Source organism: Tachyglossus aculeatus, chromosome 14, assembly GCF_015852505.1.
Source record: "Tachyglossus aculeatus isolate mTacAcu1 chromosome 14, mTacAcu1.pri, whole genome shotgun sequence".
NCBI classification, from domain to species: Eukaryota; Metazoa; Chordata; class Mammalia; order Monotremata; family Tachyglossidae; genus Tachyglossus; species Tachyglossus aculeatus.
This window is the reverse complement of record NC_052079.1, coordinates 32,553,832-32,580,664: the sequence shown is the minus strand read 5'-3', so window position 1 is coordinate 32,580,664 and position 26,833 is coordinate 32,553,832. Positions and strand designations below refer to the sequence as shown.

Here is a 26,833-nt window from a genome sequence, read left to right as displayed (position 1 = left end):
AGACAGGGACTGAGTCCAACCTAAATAGCTCATATCTACTTCAGCACAGAACAGTGCTTTACACACAGTAAGTGCTTAAATACTATTATTATTATTATCTCAGAAACCTTGCACCATTTCAGCACTTCTGCACATACAACCTCCCACTGCACTTTTATAAATATTGATTTATGTACTTTGCAACTTCAGCATTTCTTCAGATAGGCAGCAAATTATGCAGCTGTCTCCTTAGTTTGTAAGCTCAAACAGGGATAATGTCTCCTACATCTATTTTACTCCCCAGGTGTTTAGTGCAGTAGCTGTACATTCATTCATTCATTCGTTCAATCATATTTATTGAGCACTTACTGTGTGCACAGCACTGTACTAAGTGTTTGGGAAGTACAAGTTGGCAACATATAGAGACGGTCCCTTCCCAACAGTGGGCTCACAGTCTAAAAGACTGTACATTGTTGGTGGTTAATAAATATTATTGATTGATTGGCTGATAGTCATGGTGGTAGACTGGTATGTTAGCTGCACTCTATTATTTATATTTATAGTATTTGGTGCTGAGTACTAGTATTTTGTATCATTGATTGCAACACAGTGAGCTAAGCTCTTGCAAACAAAAGCTCATTATGGGCAGGGAATGTCTGTTATATTTTGGATGATGATGATGGCATTTATTAAGCACTTACTATGTGCACAGCACTGTTCTAAGCACTGGAGAGGTTACAAGGTGATCAGGTTGTCTCACGGGGGGCTCACAGTCTTAATCCCCATTTTACAGATGAGGGAACTGAGGCCCAGAGAAGTTAAGCGACTTGCCCAAAGTTACACAGCTGACAATTGGAGGAGCCGAGATTTGAACCCATGACCTCTGACTCCAAAGCCCGGACTCTCACTCACGCCGCGCCACTCACGCCGCGCTGCTTCTCACAACACATTTTTGTGTTGTACTCTCCCAAGTACTTAGGACCATGCTCTGCACAATGTAACCACTCCACAGATATGATTGATTGATTAATTAATAAAGATTATGTTCCCTCCCTTGAGGAACTTACATTTTAAATATTAATTAATAAAGATTGTGTTCCCTCCCTTGAGGAACTTACATTTTCAAATCGGTGTGTTTATAATACGATGGTAAAATTTTCCAATGATTTGCCATTTCAAGCGGCTTTACTTATTGCAAATGTGGAAAATTCATTCATTCATTCAATCGTATTTATTGAGTGCTTACTGAGTGCAGAGCACTGTACTAAGCGCTTGGGAAGTACAAGTTGGCAACATATAGAGACGGTCCCTACCCAACAGTGGGCTCACAGTCTGGAAGATGATGACTTTAAGCCACATATTTTCTATTTACTGACTAGATCTAAAGAATGCATATAATACATACCACTTGATTTGTTTTCAAGAAGAATACTCTATTGAAAAGTTTGTCTTGTGATCAGAATTTGTTTCAGGAAAGTGGTAGAATCACATGCTTGTACTGAGGACCAGGAGAGTGCCTTGAGAAGCAGCGTGGCTCAGTGGCAAGAGCACCGGCTTTGGAGTCAGAGGTCATGGGTTCGAATCCCGACTCCACCACATGTCTGCTGTGTGACCTTGGGCAAGTCACTTAAATTCTCAGAACCTCAGTTCCCCTATCTGTAAAATGGGGATGAAGACTGTAAGCCCCACGTGGGACATCTTGATCACCTTGTATCCCCCCCAGCGCTTAGAGCAGTGCTTTGCACATAGTAAGCGCTTAACAAATACCATCATCATCATCACCATGCTAGGGTGACTCAAAGTCTCCCACAGGTATCATGAAATCAAAGTATCTGTGTAGGTGACTAGCTAATTTGTGGGCTTTTCCACAACACAGTCTTTTTCCTCTACTCCACTGCCATGATTGAAGGGAGTCAGTGAGAGGGTGGCGGAACAGGGTAATAGCAATCCCAAATTCCAGGTAGGATGGAGGAGAGGAAAAGAAGCACAGAGTTTCTAGCGTCCCAGGAAATAACTGTCAATTAGGTAGTTTCCCAACCAATAAGCAGAAAAGCAACATGTCCTGAGTGTCAGAGGACCTGGGTTCTGCTCTGTGGCTGTGAGCAAGTTTTCTCTATTCCTCAATAACCTCCACTGTAAAATAGGGACTATGACTGTGACCCCCATGTGGAGCACATACACTGTCCAATCTAATTATCTTCTATCGACCCCAGAACTTACTACAATGCCTGGCATATAACAAGCACTTAACAAATACCATTGAAAACAAACAAAAAAAACCCCTAACAACCAAAATCAATGGGCACATTCAAAAACACAGTCTCTTTCCTAAAAATGTCTAAATGCAAAGTCCAACAAACTGATTTGAAGGAGTCCCAAAATATTATGCCATGATTTACTATTCCCCAATTCTTTCTAGATAGAATGAAAATGAAGCAGAACTCATTTGCCCAGTAGAGAAACTATTGGATTTTGGGGTGAAATGAATGCAGATTTCTTTTTCCCCCATGGCTATTTTATGGAGAATGAAGCCATTACCTCAAGACCTCAATTCCTACATTAATAAAAAATCAGCACTCTGATAGAATTCGTGTTGTAGAAAATATAAAGATTGAGACAGTTTCCAATCCTGTCTTGTGTATTCTGATACAGTTCTTTATTCAAACATATGCATTTGTCCTGAATACAAATAACATTTGATATTATTAGGAATTATGAGAAACATTTTAGATTTTGATTTGTTTTCAAACTAATGCAAATGATTACTTTTTAATAATTGTTTCAACTATAAAATAAAAACAGTCTGGGGAAGTAGTATGGCCTAGTGGATAGACCATGGGCCTAGGAGTACACCGACCTGGGTTCAAATCCTAGCTCCACCACGTGCCTGCTGTGTGACCTTGGGCAAGTCATTTAACTTCTCTGAGCCTCACTTACCTCAACTGTAAAATGGGGATTAAATCCTCTTCCCCTCTGACTTGGACTGTGAGCCCTGTGTAGGATAGGAATTGTATCTACCCATTGCTTAGAACAGTGCTTAACACAGTAAGCACTGAACAAATAACATCGAAAAAAGCTGTTAAAAATCATCATTCTTAAAACTAAACCACCTGCTGAAAATTTTAAAATTCTGTTTCTTGAAGTGTAAGGAAAGGCCATAACCTACCCATCCCTCAGTAATAGGATGAATTGTATTTGTTCAGGTGTAAGAGAAATAAGAGATTTCTTACATATAATAGATTTTACATCCATACAATAAAACTGAGGGATGGGAAAATGAAAGCAGATTACTAGAAGTGTATCAATACTTGATATTTAAATAAGTTTCATGTTAATCAAATATACATGTAAATTGGATTTTATGGGTACATGAGGCATAGAAATGATTTTCTTACCTCCAATTTTTTTCTTGAAGAAGAGGATTCCCAGAAAGTGATAGTTCACATAAACTGTAGCATCCATCTAAGCATCTGATGATACTTGTAAGTTCTATATTTAAAATAGAGAGAAGAAACACTGTGCAACTTAAAAGGGATGGTGTTAAATGAGAGGTCATTTGTAAAATATCCAGCAGTACATGTATCAATATTAACAATTAATTTTTACAGAAGGATGCTATCTATCCAATAATATCAGATGGATCAAATCCACAAAATCAGGGAGGCAATCTGGCCTTGTGTTAGAAGCATAGCATTCTGTAGTCACTATATAGGGGTGGAGGTGATAAGATTCAGAAAGAACAGAAAGAACAGCATAGGACCGCACATAAGGAAACCCAGAACAGAGTCACAGCCCTGGCTGTGCGACTTTGGGCAAGTCACTTAACTTCTCTAAGCCTCAGCTTCCGCAGCTATCAAATGTGTGATGTGTTAGCCTATTCTGTATTGCACTATAGTCGATACTTTTGGTGAAGCTGTGTGATTGGAAAGCATCCAATTAGATCTCCTACTTGGGGAATTGTAATGAAGAAAAGGTGAAAACTAAACTTCCCAGTAGGCAAAGAGGCTGACTCACTACATTTTTCATGGAGGAATAAGTTCCCAGAATCCCACTGAAGAGGCAAAGGCACGTCTGAATCTTCGTCTGGGACCCTGTCTGTGCATGACTGTGGTCTGCTACTAATCCTCAAATGAGGCCTGCTGAGGTGTATTACCTCTTTATTACCTAATCAGTACATATGGGAAGGTAGTCCAGGGAAATAATGGGATGTGGGTTATTTGGTTTATGGTTCAAATCACAGTTTCCTTTCTCAGTTCAATCTTCTGAGAAAAATATTATCTACTGGCTATTATGGTGTTTGAGATTTGCAATGCACTGAGCAGGCACACAAGAAAAGCTATAACTATTACTACAAACTAATTTAGTTTTACTGGTGGTGTGAAAGGTGAAAGTACTTAATAGAGCCAAATCAGAACACAGCTGGTAAAATTAGCAGCTGCCATCGTCAGTGGCCATTTGCTGCATACTGTGGCTAGTCAAGGTTGGCACTGGTGCAGGCAGAAGTGCCCTTTCCAGGAAGGAGTGGGATCATTCCTGGACTCACAAGGAGCATTTTGCTCACTCCCGGCATACGTGAACAGACTACATTCATTCACCAACTGACCAGGGTAGTCACTGGCCAATGATTTTCATAACAAAATAGATACATTTTTATCATTCAAATTTCTTATTTTCATAAGAAATACGCCCCTTTGCTTATATTTAAAAATGAAGAGATGACAGTGATTATTCTGTAGTCTGTAAGGGTGGAGGTGATTAGATTCAGAAAGAACAGGATAGGATGTAGGATGTCAGAGGGTTCCTTCAAAACAAACAAATCATCATTTGATTTACAGGGCAATTTAACGGATGATACTAATAGCTTTCTTTAGATTTTTTTTTGTATTTTTTCACTCACCTGAAAGGCAGTTATTGCTGATATCCATTTTTTCCAAAGACACAAATTGAGAGAGGGAAGCAATTGTTTTCAAGCTAGAAGCATAAGAAACAATGTTTAAACTGTTGTTTTACTACTATTAAAAATTTTGAGAATCAATATAGTTAAAGTATTTCCTTTCAGTAAAAGCAAAAAAATATGCTTGTGATAGGTTAAGTATAATGACTATGCCACACAAATGTATATTCTGTGGATACTAATTTTTGAGAGCAGTATTAATTAGCAATAGTATGACTTCATGGATAAACCATCAGATGTGTCAGATTAATTGAAGGGAGATTCAAAATGATTAAGTTCTTAAAAACACACACTAACTTGGGGTTGAAAAACATAGATATAATGCTGAAATGAGTTTTTGACACAAAATAGCCTGTTGAGCAATTTGCCCTGGCTGATGCAACACTGTTTTAAATTTAATTAAACTAATGTTCTAAATTTTAAATTTCACTACAAAAAGAGATTTTTTTCAGACTTTCATGCACATATATACCATTGTATCAATTAAAGAAAGAATACTAGTTCAACTGTTTTATAACTAGGAAGGAAACAAAAAAATCACATATTTTAAGAGCATAATAAATGCAAAACTGAACACTTTTACATGGACAAAATGGCCATTTTTGCCTCTTTCATCATTTCAATCATATTTACTGAGTGCTTACTGTTTGCAGAGCACTGTACTATGCACTATATACAAGGCTCAAAACGTAAATACTTAGTATTCTTTTCAAAATGCATATATTAACTGAGCTATAGTGGAAAATAGCTGAGTTTCTTAAATTTAAAAATTCTACCAAATATTTACTCAAAAAAAAATTCACTGGCTTTTCCTCTACACAAGGAGTTAGCATTGTTTCTCTTATGACAGACTGTTTCATGAAATAGCAATAAATCATGTATCCAAATTACCTAAAATAATAGAATTCAGAGCAACCTGTGTAAATCAAATTCTTAAAACACTTGTGCACTTACAGTTTATTCTAGTGTAACTCAGAATTGAACAGTCCAGATTTATTTACCTCAAGAATACACAGTGGCACTTCCTCAGAAGAAAATAAATGAATGCGTTTGTCCGATTGTGGCAAATAACAATTTCATTGTTATATTATCCATCCTCATTTTTTCAAACTAAGTAAATTGAGTTAAGTTTCCCTTCCCAGACCATTCTAACCCTTAATCCAAAAGCTGTTCAATTTTAAAAGTAACTTCAGCCAATGCCTAACATTCTAATTTCTTGTTTTCTCAGTTCTTTTCCTATTACTTACACCATTTTCCATTCACTTCTCCTGCTTTTACCAACATCATCATCAATCGTATTTATTGAGCGCTTACTGTGTGCAGAGCACTGTACTAAGCGCTTGGGAAGTACAAGTTGGCAACATATAGAGACAGTCCCTACCCAACAGTGGGCTCGCAGTCTAAAAGGGGGAGACAGAGAACAAAACCAAACATACTAACAAAATAAAATAAATAGAGCATTTATTTTGTATTTTGCCTCTTGTATTTTTTCTCTCTTTCCAATTTCTGCTATTCCAGTATCCAAACCTGTAGTGTAGCTTTATCACCATAGTCCCGCATGTGTTTTGGCACAATGCTCATCCTTATGCTGACCTGAATACCTCCATGAACCCTCCTGCTCTTCATTACCAGAAAGACCCTCAGATAAAAATATTCCAATGCCAGGTCTGGGAGAAGGTAATTCTGAATATGTGCTGTCCTCAAAAGAGTTTAATTATTCAGTCTGAACCTGAGAATAGCAATTCCTTAACAATTAGCCTAGTGTTTAGACCCTTACGGGGTGAAAAAAATCTACGAACTTAACATTTTAATCTGTTTATCTTTCATCTTCTTGACTGAATTTGTCTCATTAATCAAGAACATAGTTTACATTTCACCTATAGATTTTCATAGGCCTGACCACCTGTCTGTCAGAGGGCTGCCACTCAAGAGTGGCAAGGACACACTTGCAAGATGCATAACGGGAAGTAAATTGTTGCATTTTTTACTTTTTGCACCCTTCTCCATACTGTAGATCCTTCATACAGAAAACCTAAGCATAAGTCAAATCTTTTATATTTAAAAAATGTTTTGATGCTAACAACCTCAAATATGGAAAACTATACAAAAGGTTTTGTGATGGATGATGCTCAAGGAATCTGAACATGAAAAGCAGAATTATTTATGTGAATTAATGATAAGCAAACATGAGGTAAGGCAAGAGAAAAAATATTTAGAAAGATTATATATTTTTATATTTTTACAGTCTGCCATGTTCCCTGACATAGGTAGATGTCTGTCATTTGAATGTGTTGGTGAAGACTATGTATGTACTATGCTTCCTAAAATTGTAGTGTCTCCAAACCCTTGTCAGTATCACTTAATACAATTTCTCCTCCCCGTTTTAAAGTCAATTGTGATTTGGTGTTATAAGGGGGACATGAAAACAAAATACTTGACATAGGTTGTATGTTCCAAAGCACTGATCCATGTCATAAAATCAAAGCTCACAGAAAACTAGAATAAGATTTAGTCAACTGCCTCACCAGACAAATAACTTTTTAACTTCAGAATAAGTTTGCTACTTTCACTTCTGTGGGATTTGACTTAAACCGGTTATCCTTGTGTCTTTATGACAGTTCACATTTCCAGCATTTTGCTACTTGGAACCATACAAGTAGGATGGTTTTCAATCTTTCTATAGTTTTCCTTTTCCTTTTACTGACATTCTGTGTTAATTTTTTTCCAGGAAAATTCAAACCAGAAAGACAAAGGACATTAGTGAAAACCTAATACTACTTGACCTTGTCACACTAGCCCTGGGCATAAAAAAGATATAAATTTCAAAGACAACAAAACAGCAAAAGATATGTACAAAAAGCAGTCAATGGGTAAAAGCTTCCACTTTCTGCTCCCATTTAGAGTTTCACAGAGGTAGAAAGACTTATGAAGCCAAAGCGAGCCTTCCAATTAGAAAACAGATGAAACTTGAAAAGGAGTCAAATGTTACAGTGAAAACTCAAAACATCAGTAAAGATGAAACCAATATTTCAGACTCTATATAGCCTATTATAATTTGTATACATTTACTTAAATATGAAAAAGCAGACCAGATTGTGTCCTCTTTGATAATAAAGTATCAAAAGAGTCACTGAAAATTAGAAATACATCCCTAATTTTGAAAGTCTACTTATTTATTAGTCAATGGGGCTCTTCTCTATCAGTTGATAGATGCAATTTTGAAAAATCATCTTAAAACTTCCACAATCCATACAGCAACATTTTCAAGTTGGTACAGTGCTGAAATGGAAAAGATGCTCATTGAATGCTACATACTACAACATCTTGAGTGATACTACATGATCTTGAGCAAATTTTCCAAATTATTTAGTTTGTTCATTTCTACCTATGAGATAAACAATTATATCTGTCTCCAATCTACCACACATGAACACTTGAAGTTTTAAATGCCTTCAAAGTATTTTGAACCTCAGGGAAAGGTTCAAGATAAATACAAGCTGAAGTTACTAAAATAAATTCAAAACATCAAATTATCATAATAAATATTACACCTCCTTATGTGAACAAAGAGGTTGATGGTAAGGAAACAATCCTCTTGCTTTTAGGAAATTATTTGATCAAAATACTAAATATTTCAATGAAGCATTCTATAGCAAAGGGATTTAACTTTTACACTATCTGCAATAATGAAGAGATCTGCAATGAACACTTGGTCATAGTATAATATGACTTATAGGCCAAAGAGAAGCTTTTGAGGCCTTTGAAATGGAACAATTCAATGACTGTAGATGTTATCCCATTAACACGGTTTCAAAAATAAGTTAAGCAACTCATTCATAAACATTACTTAAAGTTTTATCACCTTATCAATAACCTCAAAATCTAGTCAAACTTACTGACCAAATAAATAAATGTTAGGAAAATCAGTAATTGAATCTGAAAATTGTTTGAAGTGTTAATTTCCTGAAATAGTAGCACAAATGAGTGATAATTTTTAATGTGAGAGAGAGGAGAGAATGGGAAAAAGGGAAAGAAGAGAGGGAAAGAAAGAGAGGGGGGCAGAGAACAAGAAGGTAGAGAAGGCAGGAGAGAGGAGTGAAGGGAGCAGTAGTGAAGGGGAAGATGGGAGAGGAAAGAGAGAGAGAGGAAAAAAAAAAGACAGGGCGGGGTGCAGGGGGAAGGGATTGAGAGGAAGAGACAGAGACACATCCCCAAACCTTTCTCCCCAAACTCCCCCAGCACCTCTATCATCATCATCATCATCATCATCAATCATATTTATTGAGCGCTTACTGTGTGCAGAGCACTGTACTAAGCGCTTGGGAAGTACAAGTTGGCAACATATAGAGACAGTTCCTACCCAACAGTGGGCTCACAGTCTAAAAGGGGCTCACAGTCTCTGTTATAAGTATGCCATCTAATGTGAGGTGCTCCCTGGATGCTTCCATCCCAGATTAACTGCAGGAAGAGCGACTCTACAGAAGGACTGGAGAAAAATCAGTCCAGGAGGGAGCAAAGGACTATGAGCCCCATGTAGGACAGGGACAGTGTCAGACCTGATTATTATTTATCTACCCCAGTGCTTAGTACAGTGTTTGGTGCATAGTGAGCGCTTAACAAATACCGTTGTTATTATTATTAATATTATCATTTCATTATTATATTATTATGGTAGCAGTCCTTTCAGCTGGCCCACAAGTCCACAGGGTCTGTGAGCAGAAGCAGGTGATGGGTGGCCTTAGTTTGTCTCTCTTCCTGCTCCTTTGCTGTGGCCCACTGGCTATCCTCTTACCTCCTTCCCTTCCCCACAGCACCTGTATATATGTTTGTACATATTTATTACTCTATTTATTTATTTATTTAACTTGTACATATCTCTTCTATTTATTTTATTTTGATTAATATGTTTGGTTTTGTTCTCTGTCTCCCCCTTCTAGACTGTGAGCCCACTGTTGGGTAGCGACTGTCTCTATATGTTGCCAACTTGTACTTCCCAAGCGCTTAGTACAGTGCTCTGCACACAGTAAGCACTCAATAAATACTATTGATTGATTGATTGATTGATCCTCTGCCAGCCACGCCCTTTAAATAGGGCATGATTGCTCTAGGTATTTTATTTAAAAGGCACAACATTGTAACTGTGGCCCTCACTGCACTTAGAGAAACACGTAGAATGTAGTAGTAGCCCTCAGTTCTTGCTCTTTACTCTGATCTGGAGGTCGGGATTCAATCAATCAATTAATCATATTTACTGATTGTTTACTTTATGCTATGCTAAGCACTTGGGAAAATACAACAGAGTTGATAGGCACTTTCCTTAACCACAATGAGATTACAGTCTAGCAAAGCCTTCTCCTTATTCTACAACATTGAAAATAACAGCCTCGTCCTGTAGTTAGAGCTATCTTTTCCTTTTCTTCCTATTTCTAAGGAATGTCAACCCAACTCTGGTAGAAAATTACATGATCAAAAAGCATTTTTATTCCATAAGAAGATGCACGTGCTGTATGTGAATGTGCAAGTGAAATGAACTGACACGAAGACTGAATGGGGGCTAATCCTTTTAGCAACCCATTATCTTATATTTCTTTTTAAAGAATGCATATAAATGCTTCCATTCTGTAAATAAGATGTTTTTATAATAAGAATCCATTATAACTTTCTGAATGATCTAAAATAACTCAACACATTCAAAATGTAATTCAAAATATATTCCTTCTGTGAAATATTTGGATATATCTATGGACAAACTGGTATTCATTTCAGCAATTACTTTTACAAGATATTTTCCTATTGTTGGATGTAAAACAAACCTTTAGCAATCTTCTACTAATAATAAAATATGGCCTCAATAAAAAGATACACTGGAAATTCTAGTCTGGCTTAGAGGTGAAAAAACAAGAGAATGGTATTTACTAACCCAGTTCAGCACTAGGATACCTGCCCCCTCCCTTCTCTCAGCCTTCGATGGTCTAAGAGGGCTGTTCTACAGCAGAGCAAGGATTACAGAGGAGCATAAACAGCCCAGTAATAAATGATTATGGCATTAGTTAAGCGCTTACTGTATGTCAGGCACTGTATTAAGCGCTGGGGTGGATATAACTAAATCGGGTTGGACACAGTACCTGTCCCATGTGGAGCTCTCAGTCTGAATCCCCATTTTACAGATGAGGTAACTGAGGCCCAGAGAAGTGAAGCAACTTGCCCAAGGTCACTCAGCAGAGAAGTGGCAGCACTAGGATTAGAACCCATGACCTTCTGACACCCAGGCCCATGCTGTATCCATAGGCAGGATGGCAAAGTGTATTGGCCTCTGGCATATGTGCCAATGGTAGCCAACTTTTCTATGGAAGCTCTCCATCTATTCCCAAGGGCTACTCTCTTATCTGTTACTTTAAAGAAATGAATGACTCCACAGGAACAGAACATTTCTCAATAAGTTACTTGCTATGGTTAATGAATTGATTCCAAATACAACATGACATAGTGGATAGAGCATATGGGCCTGGGACTCAGAAGGTTGTGGGTTCTAATCCCAGTGCTGCCACTTGTCTGCTGTGTGACTGTGGGCAAGTCGCTTCATTTCCCTGGGCCTCAGTTACCTCATCTGTAAAATGGGGATTGAGACTGAGAGCCCCACGTGGGACAGGTACTGTGTCCAACCCGATTTGCTTATATCCATCCCAGCCCTCAATACACTGCCTGGCACACAGTAAGCATTTAACAAATACTATTATTATTATAATTATTTCATGGACTTGATCCCATTCAAATATTTCAAATACATTCAGTGTTGGATCACATTCATTCTATGACAAAATCCATTTATAAATATGTCTGCCTTACAAAAGAATGTGTTTTTCTTTCATCTAAAGAAAATCATTTTAATAGGTATACAGCTAGTTGGGGTTAACAAATTTATGGGGTAAGTACCCATGAAGAGCCACAAATCAGTTGGGGACTTGGTGAAAGGAATTTACACATTGTTGCCAAGAAAAGGTTATGTGAATGGGAATTGTTTAGGTTTTTCTGTCTTTTCAAAGAAGGTTTTGCCAAGTTAGCTTTTTGTTAAAGCAGTTTTTTTCCTGTTTCTATGATGATCAAATAAGCCAGAAAAATTAAGGATAGGCCCTGGTACAGTATCAATCTAATCAATCTGTGGTGTTTATTGAGCACCTACTATGTACAAAGCACTGTACTAAGCACTTGGGAGAGTAAAATACACAGAGTTGATAGACATGTTCTCTGCCCGCAGGAAGAGTAGAAAAGAAGCATAACTATTTTACTCCTGTTTGAGTTTCAGGTTACAGCGTTCTTTTCAGATGTTTAGCAGGATAAAGCTGATGTTCCAGGACAGGTACTCATTTCCAGTCATTTCTATGTTAGTTTATATCCTTTGGGAAATCAAATTTAAATCAATCTTAACTTTACAATAAGAAATGCCAGTCAAGAGCAACTTAAAAAGTGTTCTTCTTGTACTTAATAAATACTGCTTGAGTGAATGAGAAAGCCTGAAGTATGGTGGACTATTTACCAGGGTATCCGTTTTTCTTAAAGATATAATTTAAGATATAGCTCAGAGATTTTAGTAAATTATCTATTGATGGAAATGTCTGACTAACATCTTAGTTTCTATTATCATGTTGTGTCAATGAGCTTCTTTTATTTTGCATTTAGTAGCTGAAATTGCTTTTAATCACTTTACGTAGTGTGCTTTTTAAAAATAGTACTGAAGAGCAATTGCAGAGAGTACATCCATCCTCAGAAACCTGTTTTTCATTTTTGTCCACTTAGGATATAGTCTGCTTGGTTTTAAGTAATTGCTCAAGGATATTTTACCTGTTTTGAGAGACTGTAAAAATCTGTAGTAGGGGTAGCCAGTACGAAGAAAGCTTTTCCACTGTTGAAATACTGTTGTCATCCAAGTATAATTCTCTTAGCAGAACGTGATTCTCCAAGCGTGGAACCTACACATAAGTTTACTGTTCCTCATTATTTTTTCTCAGAAAACAGATTTGTTAACATCCAGGTTTAACACAACAGAAACAGGATTCCATATTAATTAAATTTATGCAAAAACCAAAATGTTCTTTATATTTTTCCTGACCCTCCTCTTTAAAATTAATCAGTTCTGGTGGTTAAAGGGCAATCTTCATTTGCTAAGAAATCACTTTTCCCTCCCAGCTACAGGTATGCAATTTAGAAAGTCAGATTAGTTGCATTTTTACCTGAGAGTGAAGGATGTCAAATACATACACAGAGTTACATGTATATGAAATAGCAAGTCTAATTTGTAGAAGCAGTATCATTTTGATAAAACTTCAAAATTTTTGATAAAACTTCAAAATTCAAAATCTATATCAGTTCAAAGTAAACAGACTAAAGAGCATTGCACTTCAATATTGTAAAAATACAGTAATTCAAAATATAACTAGTTTTTAATTCACCAAGGAAGAATATCATTAAGAGATGTTGTTAACGTTACAAGTTTTTACCTCACTTAAATTATTTCCTTGTAGCTTCAGACTTTGAAGCAGACCACAATTTTCTATGCCTTCAAGTTCAGAAAGATGGTTATATGAACAATCCAGGTGCATGAGAGTGGGTGTCTCACCAAGACCTTTAGAACTGATCAACTGATTGTGAGCCACACTTAGCTGCTGAAGATTTTTCAAAGACTCTAAACCACCTGAAAGGAAAAAAAATCACAATTCAATCTGATATACTTCTAGACTGTGAGCCCGTTGTTGGGTAGGGATCGTCTCTATATGTTGCTGACTTGTACTTCCCAAGCGCTTAGTATAGTGCTCTGCACACTGTAAGCGCTCAATAAATACGATTGAATGAATGAATGAACATCAATTTATCTTAATTGTTTTGATTCAAATATTTCTAAAAATATCCTCACTGACTCCTCCAATTTCAAGTAAGAGCTGATATAATTTACATAATGAAATTATCTAACATTCATTCATTCAATCGTATTTACTGAGCACTTACTGTGTGCAGAGCATTATACTAAGTACTTGGGAAGTACAAGTCGGTAACTATAGAGACAGTCCCTACCCAACAACTGGCTCACAGTCTAGAAGGGGGAGACAGACAACAAAACAAAACATGTAGACAGGTGTCAAAATCATCAGAACAAATAGAATTAAAGCTATATGCACATCATTAACAAAAGAAATAGTAAATATGTACAATACATAGAGCAATAAATCTGTACAAATATATATACAGGTGCTGTGGCGGAGGGGAAGGAGGTAGAGCGGGGGGGTGGGGAGGAGGAGAGGAAAAAGGGGGCTCAGTCTGGGAAGGCCTCCTGGAGGAGGTGAGCTCTCAGTAGGGCTTTGAAGGGAGGAAGAGAGCTAGCTTGGCGGATCGGTGCAACACTATCACATGACTGGCTTGTCTGACTTCATCTGTCAAAAACCCCTGGGGATGAAAACAGAGGTAGTATCACATCCTGCCACAGTGATCGGATTGGAAAGTCATACAGAATGACTGTCAACAGAGGGGAAGGAAATATAGCCTGGTGGACAGGCCTGAGAGGCAGAGATTCTGGGTTCTATTCCCAGCCCCGTTATTTGCCTGCTGTGCCATCTTGGGCAAGTGACTTAATTTATCCTGTGCCTCAGTTTCCTATTTGTAAAATGGGGATTAAATGCCTGTTCTCTCCTATTCAGACTGTGATCCCCAGTGAGACAGTAAGTATGTCTAACTTGATTATCTTATAGGTATCCCAGGGGCAATTGAATGAATGAATATTATTATTATTATTATTATTATTATTATTATTATTATTATGCTGGGTGCCTCAAACTTAATATATCCAAAACAGAATTCCTCAAATTTCCACCCAAACCCTGTCCTCCCCTTGACTTTCCCATCCCACTGTAGACAGCACCACCATGCTATCTCCCAAGCCCCTAAACTTGGCTATAAACTTGACTCATCTTTCTCATTCAACCCACCATTCACTCTACCGCTAAATCCTGTAGGTTCAGCCTTCACGTCATCACTAAAATCAGCCCTTTCCTCTCCATCCAAAGTGGTACCACATTAATCCAGGCAATTATCCTATCCTGCCCTGATTACTGCATCAGCCTACTTGCTGTCCTCCCTGCCTCTTGTCTCGTCCCACTCTGCTTCATTCTGCTGCACACATCATTTTTCTAGAAAACCATACAGTCCATACGCTCAATAAATATATTGATTGCTTGATTTACTTCTCTCCTATCTGTACCTTATTTTAGTGTCTATCTCCCCCTCTAGACTGTAAACTCTGATGATAGAGGTCATGTCTATTAACTCTTCTGAACTCTCCAAAGTGCTTACGTTTATGCTCTGCCCACAAGAGTGCTCAATAAATAAAAATAAGTGAATTGATTACTAAGTACCATCCTCTTTGAGTTTATCCTACATCAACATGATCCACATTCTCTAGGTAAAAATGACTCAGCAACCCAAGCAAAATCTCCTGTTCATCCCCCATACCTAGACTAAGTTGGCTGTGGGCAGGGGATTTGTCTATCACATTGCTGTGTTGTACTCTCCTGTTGTACTCTCCCAAGTGCTTAGTACCGTACCCTGCAAGTGCTCAAAAAATATGATTGATTGATTTATTATAGCAGAAACAGCCCTAGATTATATTTTAACAATCCAGTGGCACAAATGTATTGATACGGTAAATCTTTGCCATAGATGACGGACTGTACCTTCACAAAGAAGCAACAGCTTTTTAACATTACACATTGCTTTGAGCATATCCCTGGTAATCAATTCCTAGTTTTCATCAGGGATGCAATATTGTCTGAGGTTTTATGTAATTATTCACTTAAAACATTACTTCACTCATCCTTACTTCTCAATATCAACTCACCTGTATAGCATCTCCTACACTTCACCACTCCTTACTGGTACCACTCAACATAGTTATATTGAGATAAGCATAGTTTCAATACTGGACACTGACAACCTCCTAGGATTTTGTCTGTGATCCTATCTTGCCATCTGATGTTGAGTCATTCATTCATTCATTCAATCGTATTTATTGAGCATTTACTGTGTGCGGAGCACTGTACTAAGCGCTCGGAAAGTACAAGTTGGCAACATATAGAGACGGTCCCTACCCAACAGCGGGCTCACAGTGTAGAAGGGGGAGATACAACAAAACAAAACATAGTAACAAAATAAAATAAATAGAATATGTACAAGTAAAATAAATAGAGTAATAAATACGTACAAACATATATATATATATATATATATGTATATATATATATATATATATATATATATATATACAGGTGCTGTGGGGAGGGGAATGAGGGGGATGGGGAGGGGGATGAGGGGGAGAGGAAGGAGGGGGCTCAGTCTGGGAAGGCCTCCTGGAAGAGGTGAGCTCTCAGTAGGGCTGTGAAGGGAGGAAGAGAGCTAGCTTTGCTGATATGCAGAGGGAGGGCATTCCAGGCCAGGGGGAGGATGTGGGCCGGGGGTCTAGCCTATAAGTGATGCTGATGGAATTCTTCAAAGAATTGGATATGGCACATATGGGATGACCAACACTCACAGCCGTAGATGAGATTGGACACATTACAGCTCTTCACACTCTAGTATGAACTGGAATCTAACCTTTATGGAGTTTCCTGTCAGGATCAATGGATGGGCATTGGAATTGAGACTTCAGGATCAAAAACATGGTCAAAGGAAGGATTACAGAGCTCGTGTCTTGCATAGCCTTGCAATAAATATGACTGACTGAATGAATGACATGAATGAATAGTTCCAATTACATTCTCTCACCCCTTCCACATATGTTCCCACTGAGGCAGAGAGCAGAATGAGTGAGTAGGCAGGAAAGGGGGTTGCACATTGCAAGGTGCGGAGGTGGAATTTAATACAGTTTCAGAAAGCAAAGTGTGTAACTGTCCAAATTAGTAAAGAGCTTGACCTTGAGCTCTATGCCTTCGACCTAAGGCATTTAGGAGTTTAAAGCTGTTCTAGGGGTTCTTGATTTTTTAATATTCCCACATGCCTAGTACAGTACTGTATAGAATGTAGGCATCTAATAAATGCTGGTAATAACTAAGTAATAAATAATATTAGACCTCATATTTTATATGAAATTTGTTATCCATCACATCAATATCTATATCCCCCATGGCATTCTCAAGTGTGGTGGTAATAGAGAAGGTTAAATTGGGCAGAACTTAAGCATATAGCTTTGATTTTACCTGATGGTGATGAGAAAATGTCTGACTTTAATCCCACCATATTATTATGGAGTGGTCTCAGGATCTTAGTGAGCTTCCCAAGGCAGCTTATTAGTATTCCCAAATTTGCTTATTAATTACTAGACCCCTGGTCTGTTGATGATCTCTCTATCTGTGCAGATGCAAGGAGCGTATCTGCTGTCAAAACCATTGAGAGGTCTTGGTTTCCTCACAGACCTCAGATGATATGGAAGAGATAATATGTCACCTCCACCCTCACCCAGAATTCCCGCCACCTGTTATGGCATCAACTCTTCACTGATGTAACCCACCCATGATTCACCGCTTGCTGAAAAAATATTATCTTTAAAAGCTCTCTAACAAAAGGACAGCATGGTGGCATTAGAGAAGCAGCGCGGCTCAGTGGAAAGAGCCCGGGCTTTGGAGTCAGATGTAATGGGTTCAAATACCGGCTCCACCAATTGTCAGCTGTGTGACTTTGGACAAGTCACTTAACTTCTCTATGCCTCAGTTACCTCATCTGTAAAATGGGGATTAAGACTGTGAGCCCCCCACGGGACAACCTGATCACCTTGTAACCTCCCCAGTTCTTAGAAAAGTGCTTTGCACAAAGTAAGCACTTAATAAATGCTATTATTATTATTATTATTATTTCAAAAGTGGACCTTTTAGGCATTCACTGAACAAATACCAGTAGAATATTGTTCTCACATATAGGGGCTCAATAGATATTTATTGACAAAGCCCTGAAGTATTCTCCCTGACCCAGAATTACAATTTTTAAAATGCATAAATCTTTAACAGTACAAAACACATATTAAGTACTATTTGTAGGCATGTCTTTGTGAGAATAAAAAACATCCTAGCACCATCTAGTGGGCCGCGAATCAAAGCACTTTATATCATCCAAATAAAGAACAAATGCTATGGAAAAAACCTGTTTGAACACAGATGCACATGTCCGTTGTTTTACATTCACAAATGTAAAATGAAGGTTACATTTCCCAGGGTACTTTCCCTTGCCCTCATCAATTCTAAAAGAAAAGACTGGTGATCTTTTGGAATACTGTCCAATTTAAGCAATGGATGAATAAAAATAGAATAAGCGGTAACAGTAGTAGTAGTAGCAATATCGTAGTAGCAATAATAATATTATAGCAATGTAAAATTATCTACATAGGTTCTGGGCACTGTTTTTTAGTATGATTTTCTACTCTGTCTTCCTTTTGCATATGATGTTTGAAAACTTAAATCCAACAATTGCTAAGAATAATGTCTTTCCAAAAAATTGTTCTGAATATATTAATATTCTTTCTACCATGAAGGTATTACATCTGAATTTTGTTTTGACTTTTCACTTGGTATATTAATATTTATGCCAAGTATCAAACAGAATATAATTTAACAAAGAATTGCTCTAATAAGGTGAGTAAATATCAAAAGAGAAGTATTTTTTTATTCAATTAGGAACTTTAAGAGATTGTTTACCCTTTCACTTATAGCAATAGGTTCATTTATTTTACACTATTTTTCATTTGCCTAAATCATTGTTTCAGAATACTGATATTCTTCAGTAAAACTGTGTACAGCTTCTAAATGCATTCCTCTGACATCTCTCAAGGTGAGGAGTCCTGAATTCTACCATCTCCAGCTCACAATGATAAAGGGGTGAGGCCTCCCACAGATTTTGCAAATATTCAGATGCTTTTCAGAGATTGCCCATGAACCACTGCTGAGGATAAAATTCACAGGGAGAGCATCTGGAAAACTGCCCTCAATGCCCATGCTCTCCTCCTGAACCAAATGTTGCTACCTAACCAGGAATAACCGAGTTAAGGCTGGCACTCTCCAATTAACAGATCATCACAAGCCAAAATGATGTATCTTTCACATGAATTCCTGACCCCAAAGAACAATGGTCACAAACCAAAGAAACCAACCTATATTTTGTGCCCTGTGCTGGCTTTTCCCACTGCCAAGCTCCTGCTCACACCCTCCCTCTGCCCTGGAACTCTGTCCTCCTCCACTGGCATACCATTACTCTCCCCATTTCAAAGCCCTCCTGAAATAACACTTCCTCCAGGAGGCTTTCCCTGACTGATTTCTAAACTCCTCAATCAGCACTTTCACACCACCTAAACAATACGCATAACCCTTAAACTTGTTGTATTTCATCTCCATACACATGAGGAACATGTCTACTAACTCTGTTACATTGTTATATTTTACTCTCCCAAGAGCTTAGCACAGTGCTGTGCACCCTGTAAGCACTCAATAAATACAATTGATAGACTGATTGATTGATCTTCATATTCTGTCGTTTGCCCTAACTGTCCTTGATTTTAGATTTCAACTCTCCTGCTAGATTGTAATCTCTTTGAGGGCAAGGATCAAGTCTACTAATTTTTTTGTACTCTCGCAAGTGTTTAGTATTGTGCACTGCACACAGTAGGAACTCGATAAAAGCTAGTGATTAACAGATTACTGTGAAAAATACATTATAAAATGCTCATCTTGTCCTCCACAGAAAGAAGATGCAATTAGAAATTTCTTGGAAAAGGTCAACCTACCCTACAAAATCATATCTTCACTGCCATTTACTGAGGACCTCCAAAATGAACACTATGACGAACTTTGAAAGACATCATATGCTAGGAATTTCTGAAAGTATAATTTCAAAGGCATATAGCCCAATAATAGTGTACTGTTTTGTGATGCCAAAATGGGATCACTTACCTATTTGCAGAACAATTCCTTTACTTTAAACATTACTCAAATTTGTAAGAAATGCAAAACTCCAAAAACAAAATTGTATTCAATTCAGAATATTTAGTTTTAGTTCATAAAACTATAAACTTGAAAAGGCACCCCATCTCCTCTTATTGATTCTTGTAAGTATAATTAAATGCATTAATATTGCAAAAATAACCTTATTGAAAATGCTTTACAAAATTTGCATGCCAGATTTTCCCAAGTGCAAAACACTATTTTTACTTCTCTTTGAAGATGTGAAAGGGAAATTTATCTAGTTTTAAAACTTTTACCTTGGCATTACTAAAATTGTATTCTCTACCAACTGCCCGTCTTCTTTTAACCTTTAACCAAATCAAATAAAAAGAAGAATATGAACTTGACAATCCTAAGAAATCCACAAGAATGACCACTCTAAAATAACTGTTGCTTAATAAGAAAAAGAAAGGAATGAAAAACACAAAGATTGGATTTATTAATCCTCAGTAAAGGAAGAATATAAGCAACCTATTTTGGTAGTGCTTCCAGATTTCCTTCAGTTCTTGTAGAAAGTTTAAAGGCCAAGAGGGGAAATTAAGAACTTTCAAACACAAGTCTATCTTTGTGTAGTTCTGTTAAGATTTCCTACTATCAATATATCATTAAGCCAAGTGCTGTTCACTTGGCTTAACCAGAGTCTCTGAAAGCAGTTCCTGAGGATGAAAACGCGGACTTCAACTGGTCTTCTTGAACATCCAGTTTCTCATGTAAACTCATCTCACACTCAATAAATACAGTGCTTTCATTGTACACAACAGACAGCAAAGAAGCTTTTTTTACCTTATTTGCTCTGCACTGCATAGAGATACCTCAAAGACATCAATTAACATTGTGTCACTTTCCCCATAAATCTGAAGATATGCTACCCCAGGAAATCCACCTCCTACAACAAATCTCATACAGTATTACTGGCAACGAGAACTGAATAAATGGGAGTTCAAGCATTTCTTCTAACAAACAGTCTATTTTCTTAGTTCCCTTTAGGTTGCTGGCACTGGTTCTTACAGCGAGTGCCAATAACATTACCATACATTATCAATGCAGTAGTCCTCTCATTCTACCAAAAAAAGATTTATTTGCGTATACATCTTCCACTCAACCTTTAAAATAAACAATCCTATATTCAAAGTATCACTAGGTCAAGTGCTGAAGACTTCACGGGTGGCCTAGAAACTGGCAGCACACATACGTTCTAAATTTTAGGGTAGAAATCATTATTTATAGCACAATTTATTATCAAAAGTGTCTCCAAAATGTTTCAGAAAACAGCTACTAGGTTATCTGAAATGCTTCCCCTTTTCAACTCCAAACTAGCCTCTAACTGCTTCACAGTTAAGTCAGATGTACACTTGGCCTCATGACTTTTGACCAACAATACTAGACCCAATTAAAGCAAGTTTTCCTGGCTGTGTTCCCTCCAACTTAATGCAGTTAATCAGTCAATCAATGATATTTATTAAGCACTTACTGAGTGCAGAGTACACTATAATGATATAACTGACATATTCCCTACACCCAACAAGCATACAGTCTAGAGGGATGAGTTTACAGTCTAGTTAATCCCTTTAAACATGTGCTTACTGTATCCAGCCAGGCATTTCCCTAATCCTTTTAAACCCCTCTCCTCTATGAAAGCAACTTCTAGTAGTAAGAGGAAAAAATATCACAGAGGTACTCAAATGCTCCTATTTCAGGATTTGTAAGAATAACAGGAACTCCAAATACATTTTCAGTGATAGAGAAGCAGCATGGCCTAGTGGCAAGAGCACAGAGTTGGGAGTCAGAGGTAGTGGGTTCTAGTCACGGCTCCATCACTTGTCTGCTGTGTGACCTCAGGAAAGTCACTTAGCTTCTCTGTGCCTCAGTTACCTTATCTGTGAAATGGGGTTGATGACTGTGAGCCCCAAGTGGGACAACCTGATCTCTTTGTATCTACCAAAGTGCTTAGAACAGTGCTCAGCACACAGTAAATGCTTAAAAAATACCATAATAATTATTGTTATTTTAATTAAAATATGTACGTTTTAGGTAACAGGATTGTAACATCTTAGATGAAAATGAAAAATCCACTCCCTGGGGCAGATTAAAATTAAACTGAAATTTTAGCAAATCTCTGAGAAGTACAGAGAACAGCTCTTGGGAGATAGCGAGGGTTCCAACATATATCAACCACCCTCAGACACAGGAGATCAATTCAGAGGAGATAATATTTAAAGTTTCAAGTTTGTTGTCCTTTTATTTAAACTTTGCCTCAAACTCACCCAAATACAGGCATTTCCTAAGGGGCAGAGAGCTTTCAGGCTTCCAGCAGATAATTCCCTAGCATCAGATCAAGAAAGAGCAAATGTCTCACCTCACTTGCCTTCATAATGAGGCTGCACCCAAGACTCCTAGGTGGGCAGGAGGTGAAAGCAAATGCCTTCTGGTAAATGGAGTCTCTGAAAGAAATCTTGCTACTGCTGGATTATATTTAGCAGCCCAAAATGTCCTCCCATTGCCTTTTGGGAAATAAAGTTTCCTTAGAGTGGATTACATATTCCTCCCCTCAGTCTTCTGACACAGCCTCTACTACTAGTAGTATTCATTCATTCATTCAATCGTATTTATTGAGCGCTTACTGTGTGCAGAGCACTGTACTAAGCGCTTGGGAAGTACAAGTTGGTAACATACAGAGATGGCTAAGCACTTGGGAAGTACAAGTTGGTAACATATAGAGACGGTCCCTACCCAACAGCGGGCTCACAGTCTAGAAGTGGTTGTAGTGGTTGTAGTAGTAGCAGTAATGCTATTTATTAAGGGTTTACCATTTGGAGAGCATTGTAGTAAATGCTGGGAAATGATACACAGGTGGGAATTAAATATGTCCCCTGTCCATCAAGGGGCTCGCAATTTAAAAGAGCTGTAAGTCTTTTGTTTACAGGACAACTCACCAGTAAGCCCATCTCAATTTACATTATGAACTCTTGCTCTCTCTGAAGCACTGAGTACAGGGCGCTGTAATAAGTAATAATAATGCATATTGTAACAGTAATAATAATAATAATGATGACATTTATTAAGCACTTACTATGTACAAAGCACTGTTCTAAGTGCTGGGGAAGTTGCAAGGTGATCAGGTTGTCCTACGGGGGCTCATAGTCTTCATCCCCATTTTACAGATGAGGGAACTGAGGCCCAGAGAAGTGAAGTGACTTGCCCAGAGTCACACAGCTGACAAGCGGCGGAGCCGGGATTTGAGCCCACGACCTCTTACTGCCAAGCCCGGGCTCTTTCCACTGAGCCACATTGCTTCTCACAGTAAGCATTCAATAAATACCACTGACTGATTGGAAGGGAAATTTTGCTTGTTCTGTTCTTGATCTAATACTTCAAGTGTTTAGTGTTTAAAATGAGCAAAATCACAAATAGAGCCAGAATTGCTGATTTCAGAACACTTTCCATACATTTAACCAAATAAGACGCTCCAGACTCGCCTCATTTGTGGGTATAGGGCAAAAAACAAATTTCAACATTATTTTTTGCTTACCAATCTGTGTGATCTTATTATATGATAGCTCTAGATTTCGGATATTATTGCAGCCATCCAATCCATGAAGTGAAGTAAGCTGATTTTTATTCAAAAGAAGTATGCAGAGATTTTCTAAATTTTCACAATTTATATACTGAATATTATTTTCCTGTGACAAAGAAAAATGCACTTGTAGTTATAGTTTATACAAAATTTGCAATCTGAATAGGATTCTACATACATTTCCAGACCATAAGCTCCTTTTGAGCAGGGATTGTGTCTGCCAACTATGTAGTTTTGTATTCTCCCCAGAGCGTATTGTATTGTGTTCTCCCCAGTCTTGGCACACAATAAGTGTTCAATAAATACCATTTATGGATTGATGTAAAAGCTTGCACTGATTACATATATAACATATTATATATAATCTTTGTATATATATGTATATGGATTATATATATATATATATATACATATATATATAAGTGTACATTTCCTTAATGTTGGAAAATGATAAGATTGAGGAAAAATCAATCTTGTGGGCAAATGTAGCCGAATATCCATTGCACAGCAAATAATTACTTAGACACTATGTGCCTGAACAGGTTATACCTTTTTTAAGTATGTTTACATCTGCTACATGTAGTTTCTAGTGTTAATTTCAATTCTGCCTTGACCAAAATTTTCTGAAACTTCAGAGATTTGTCCAATTCCTAACACGGCTGCCCATTTACTGCCCAAAGATATTTAAAATAATTTGCAATTTTGTTTCACTGCCTTTCAAACATCTTCTGTTCTTTTCTTTACATATTCTCCCTTTAATTAACCATGCAGTGGCTGCTAAGATATTCTTTCATGGTCCAATATTCTCAAATGTGATATGACATGTGCTGCAGCTGTACTGGTGGATTAATTGCATTTTAGGATTTGGTTGAGGTTTTTCTCCCTATATGGCTATTTGATACAAGTATATCCTATGAATGACTCCATCTAGGTTACCTAAGAAGTTAACTTCAATGTCTGTGGAAAGGGATTCTCATAAATGTGCAGAAGAATAATAAAAATAATGATGATGGTATTTGTTAAGTGCTTACTATATGTGCTGAGCACTGATCTAAGCGCTGCAGTAGGTATAAGCTAATCAGGGTGCCCCACGTGGGGCTCACGGTCTTCATCCCCATTTTACAGATGAGGTAACTGAGACACAGAGAAGTTAAGTGACTTGCCCAAGATCACAAAGCTGATCAGTGGTGGAGCTGGGATTAGAACCCATGACCTCTGACTCCCAAGCCTGTTCTCTTTGCACTCAGCCACGTTGCTTCTCACAGATTAATACTGCAGTTTACTTTGCAAGACTTCACTTCTGACTGAATTAAAATGACATATTAGTGGAACAACCTTTCGGCTCACAGATGTCATGTTGGCTTTCTGGATTTGATTTTCAGCTTCTTTGCTTTTGTTTGCATGAGTGAAAATTTGCCACTTAGGGAGAGAAATTCATTGAAAACCTTTAACAAAATATCATAGACGGCTTTCTAGATGTAGGCTAGTGTAAAAACTCTAAACTAAACACCAGTTTACAACTCAGTGCTTTGGCTAATTCTGAAAAGGATATTATAATCATGTATGTGTCTTACTTTGTCTCCCGTGGGACAACTGATCACCTTGTAACCTCCCCAGCGCTTAGAACAGTGCTTTGCACACAGTAAGCGCTTAATAAATGCCATCATTATTATTACTATTATTATTTGTAAGTCCATCTATTACACACTCAACATGTAATCCAAAAGGAATGGTTCAAGTATTTTCAATCGACTGAGTAGGAAATTTCCCAGCATCACCTTTCAGTTCTCTTTATACATGAGGCATTCCTCTAGAATTCCTTAAAAGATTGAACCTATAATTACTACCTTACTTGACGCTACTGCTGACAGTGAAAAAGTGAAAAATGTGATTTGCATTCTAGCAGGCTAGTTCCATCACTGGAGAGCTACTTTATTATTTTTATATTTTCAAATAACAGTTAAACTTACTTGGTGTGGTCATATCCCTCTGTCATTTATTACTTTATTCATTTTCCTTGTACATATTTACTATTCTATTTATTTTGTTAATGATGTGCATATAGCTATAATTCTATTTGTTCTGATGATTTTGACACCCGTCTACATGTTTTATTTTGTTGTCTGTCTCCCGCTTGTAGACTGTGAGCCCGTTGTTGGGTAGGGACCATCTCTATATTTTGCTGACTTATACTTCCCAAGCGCTTAATACAGTGCTCTGAACACAGTAAGCGCTCAATAAATATGATTGAATGAATGAATGAATATCCCAACTTTGTGCCAAATGCATAATGACACATTATGGACATTCTTGTTATTTCCTGAACCCCTCCTATATAATCGATATGAAGGTTCACATCTGCTGAATCTCACTACAGTTTAAAGCTACACCGAAGTTTATGACATATGTGCTTAATAATGTTTTTCTGTAGTCGAGGTAGAACTCTGTCTAGGACCTTGCCAGCAAAGAAGCGTGGTAAAATTCCACAACATTTGCCATAGACTGGATGCCATACCACTAGGAAACGAGGACATGAGAATATTCCAACAGAAAATATCCTCAATCATCCACAAAAACAGAGGAAAACAAAATAAATAGATAATAAAAATAAAAATACTTAAAAGACAATATTCTCTTTTAGAGTACCAACATAAAACATCTATTTCAATTTCATTAACAACTGAGAAATACTGAACAGTTACCTGTACATCAATATACCGCAGGTCTTTACAATTGCCCAGTCCATCTAAGGCAGTTAATCCACAGTGCCTAAGGCTCAGAAACTGAAGACTTGGACATTCTGACAGTGTGGAAAGACTACAACCTGGTAAATCCTGAAACATTATTGTCGTAACCTACAGAGAGTCAATTAGAAAAACAGAAATGCATATTATTATTTACTTTCCTTCAATGTGATATTCAAAAGTAATTAGGCCATCAAATTTGGGTTGACCTTGCCCTCAAATTCCAGGTCTTGACGATTTTCTTATATTCAAGATAAAAACGCTGGACACAGAACCTGTCTCACATAGGGCTCAAAATCCTAGTCACCATTTTACAGATGAGGTAACAAGCACTGAGAAGAGAGGTGACTTGCCAAAGACCATACAGCAGATAAGTGGTGAGGTTGGGATTCGAATCCCAGGCCTGTGCTCTTTCCACTACCCCACTCAGCTTCTTCCCCTTCAAAGTGACAGCTTTGGTCCTGACATTTCAGAACTGAGATTTTTCATGAAGATTGATTATAGTGATATCACTATATAGTGATAGTATTGATAGTATATAGTTATAGTATTGATTATA

At 37.5% G+C, this 26,833-nt stretch overlaps 1 protein-coding gene across 1 annotated transcript in view; it reads right to left on the bottom strand.

Annotated features, from left to right (window-relative positions):
- LRRIQ1 (leucine rich repeats and IQ motif containing 1) overlaps positions 1–26,833 on the bottom strand; it is a 174,630-nt gene that overhangs the window by 130,719 nt on the left and 17,078 nt on the right. Inside the window, exons 8-13 of the mRNA XM_038756452.1 lie at positions 26,233–26,385; positions 23,486–23,636; positions 13,429–13,622; positions 12,773–12,900; positions 4,877–4,950; positions 3,375–3,468 (exon numbers count right to left, since the gene is read on the bottom strand). Coding sequence (XP_038612380.1) covers positions 3,375–3,468; positions 4,877–4,950; positions 12,773–12,900; positions 13,429–13,622; positions 23,486–23,636; positions 26,233–26,385 — 794 coding nt within the window. The remainder of the gene's footprint in view (positions 1–3,374; positions 3,469–4,876; positions 4,951–12,772; positions 12,901–13,428; positions 13,623–23,485; positions 23,637–26,232; positions 26,386–26,833) is intronic.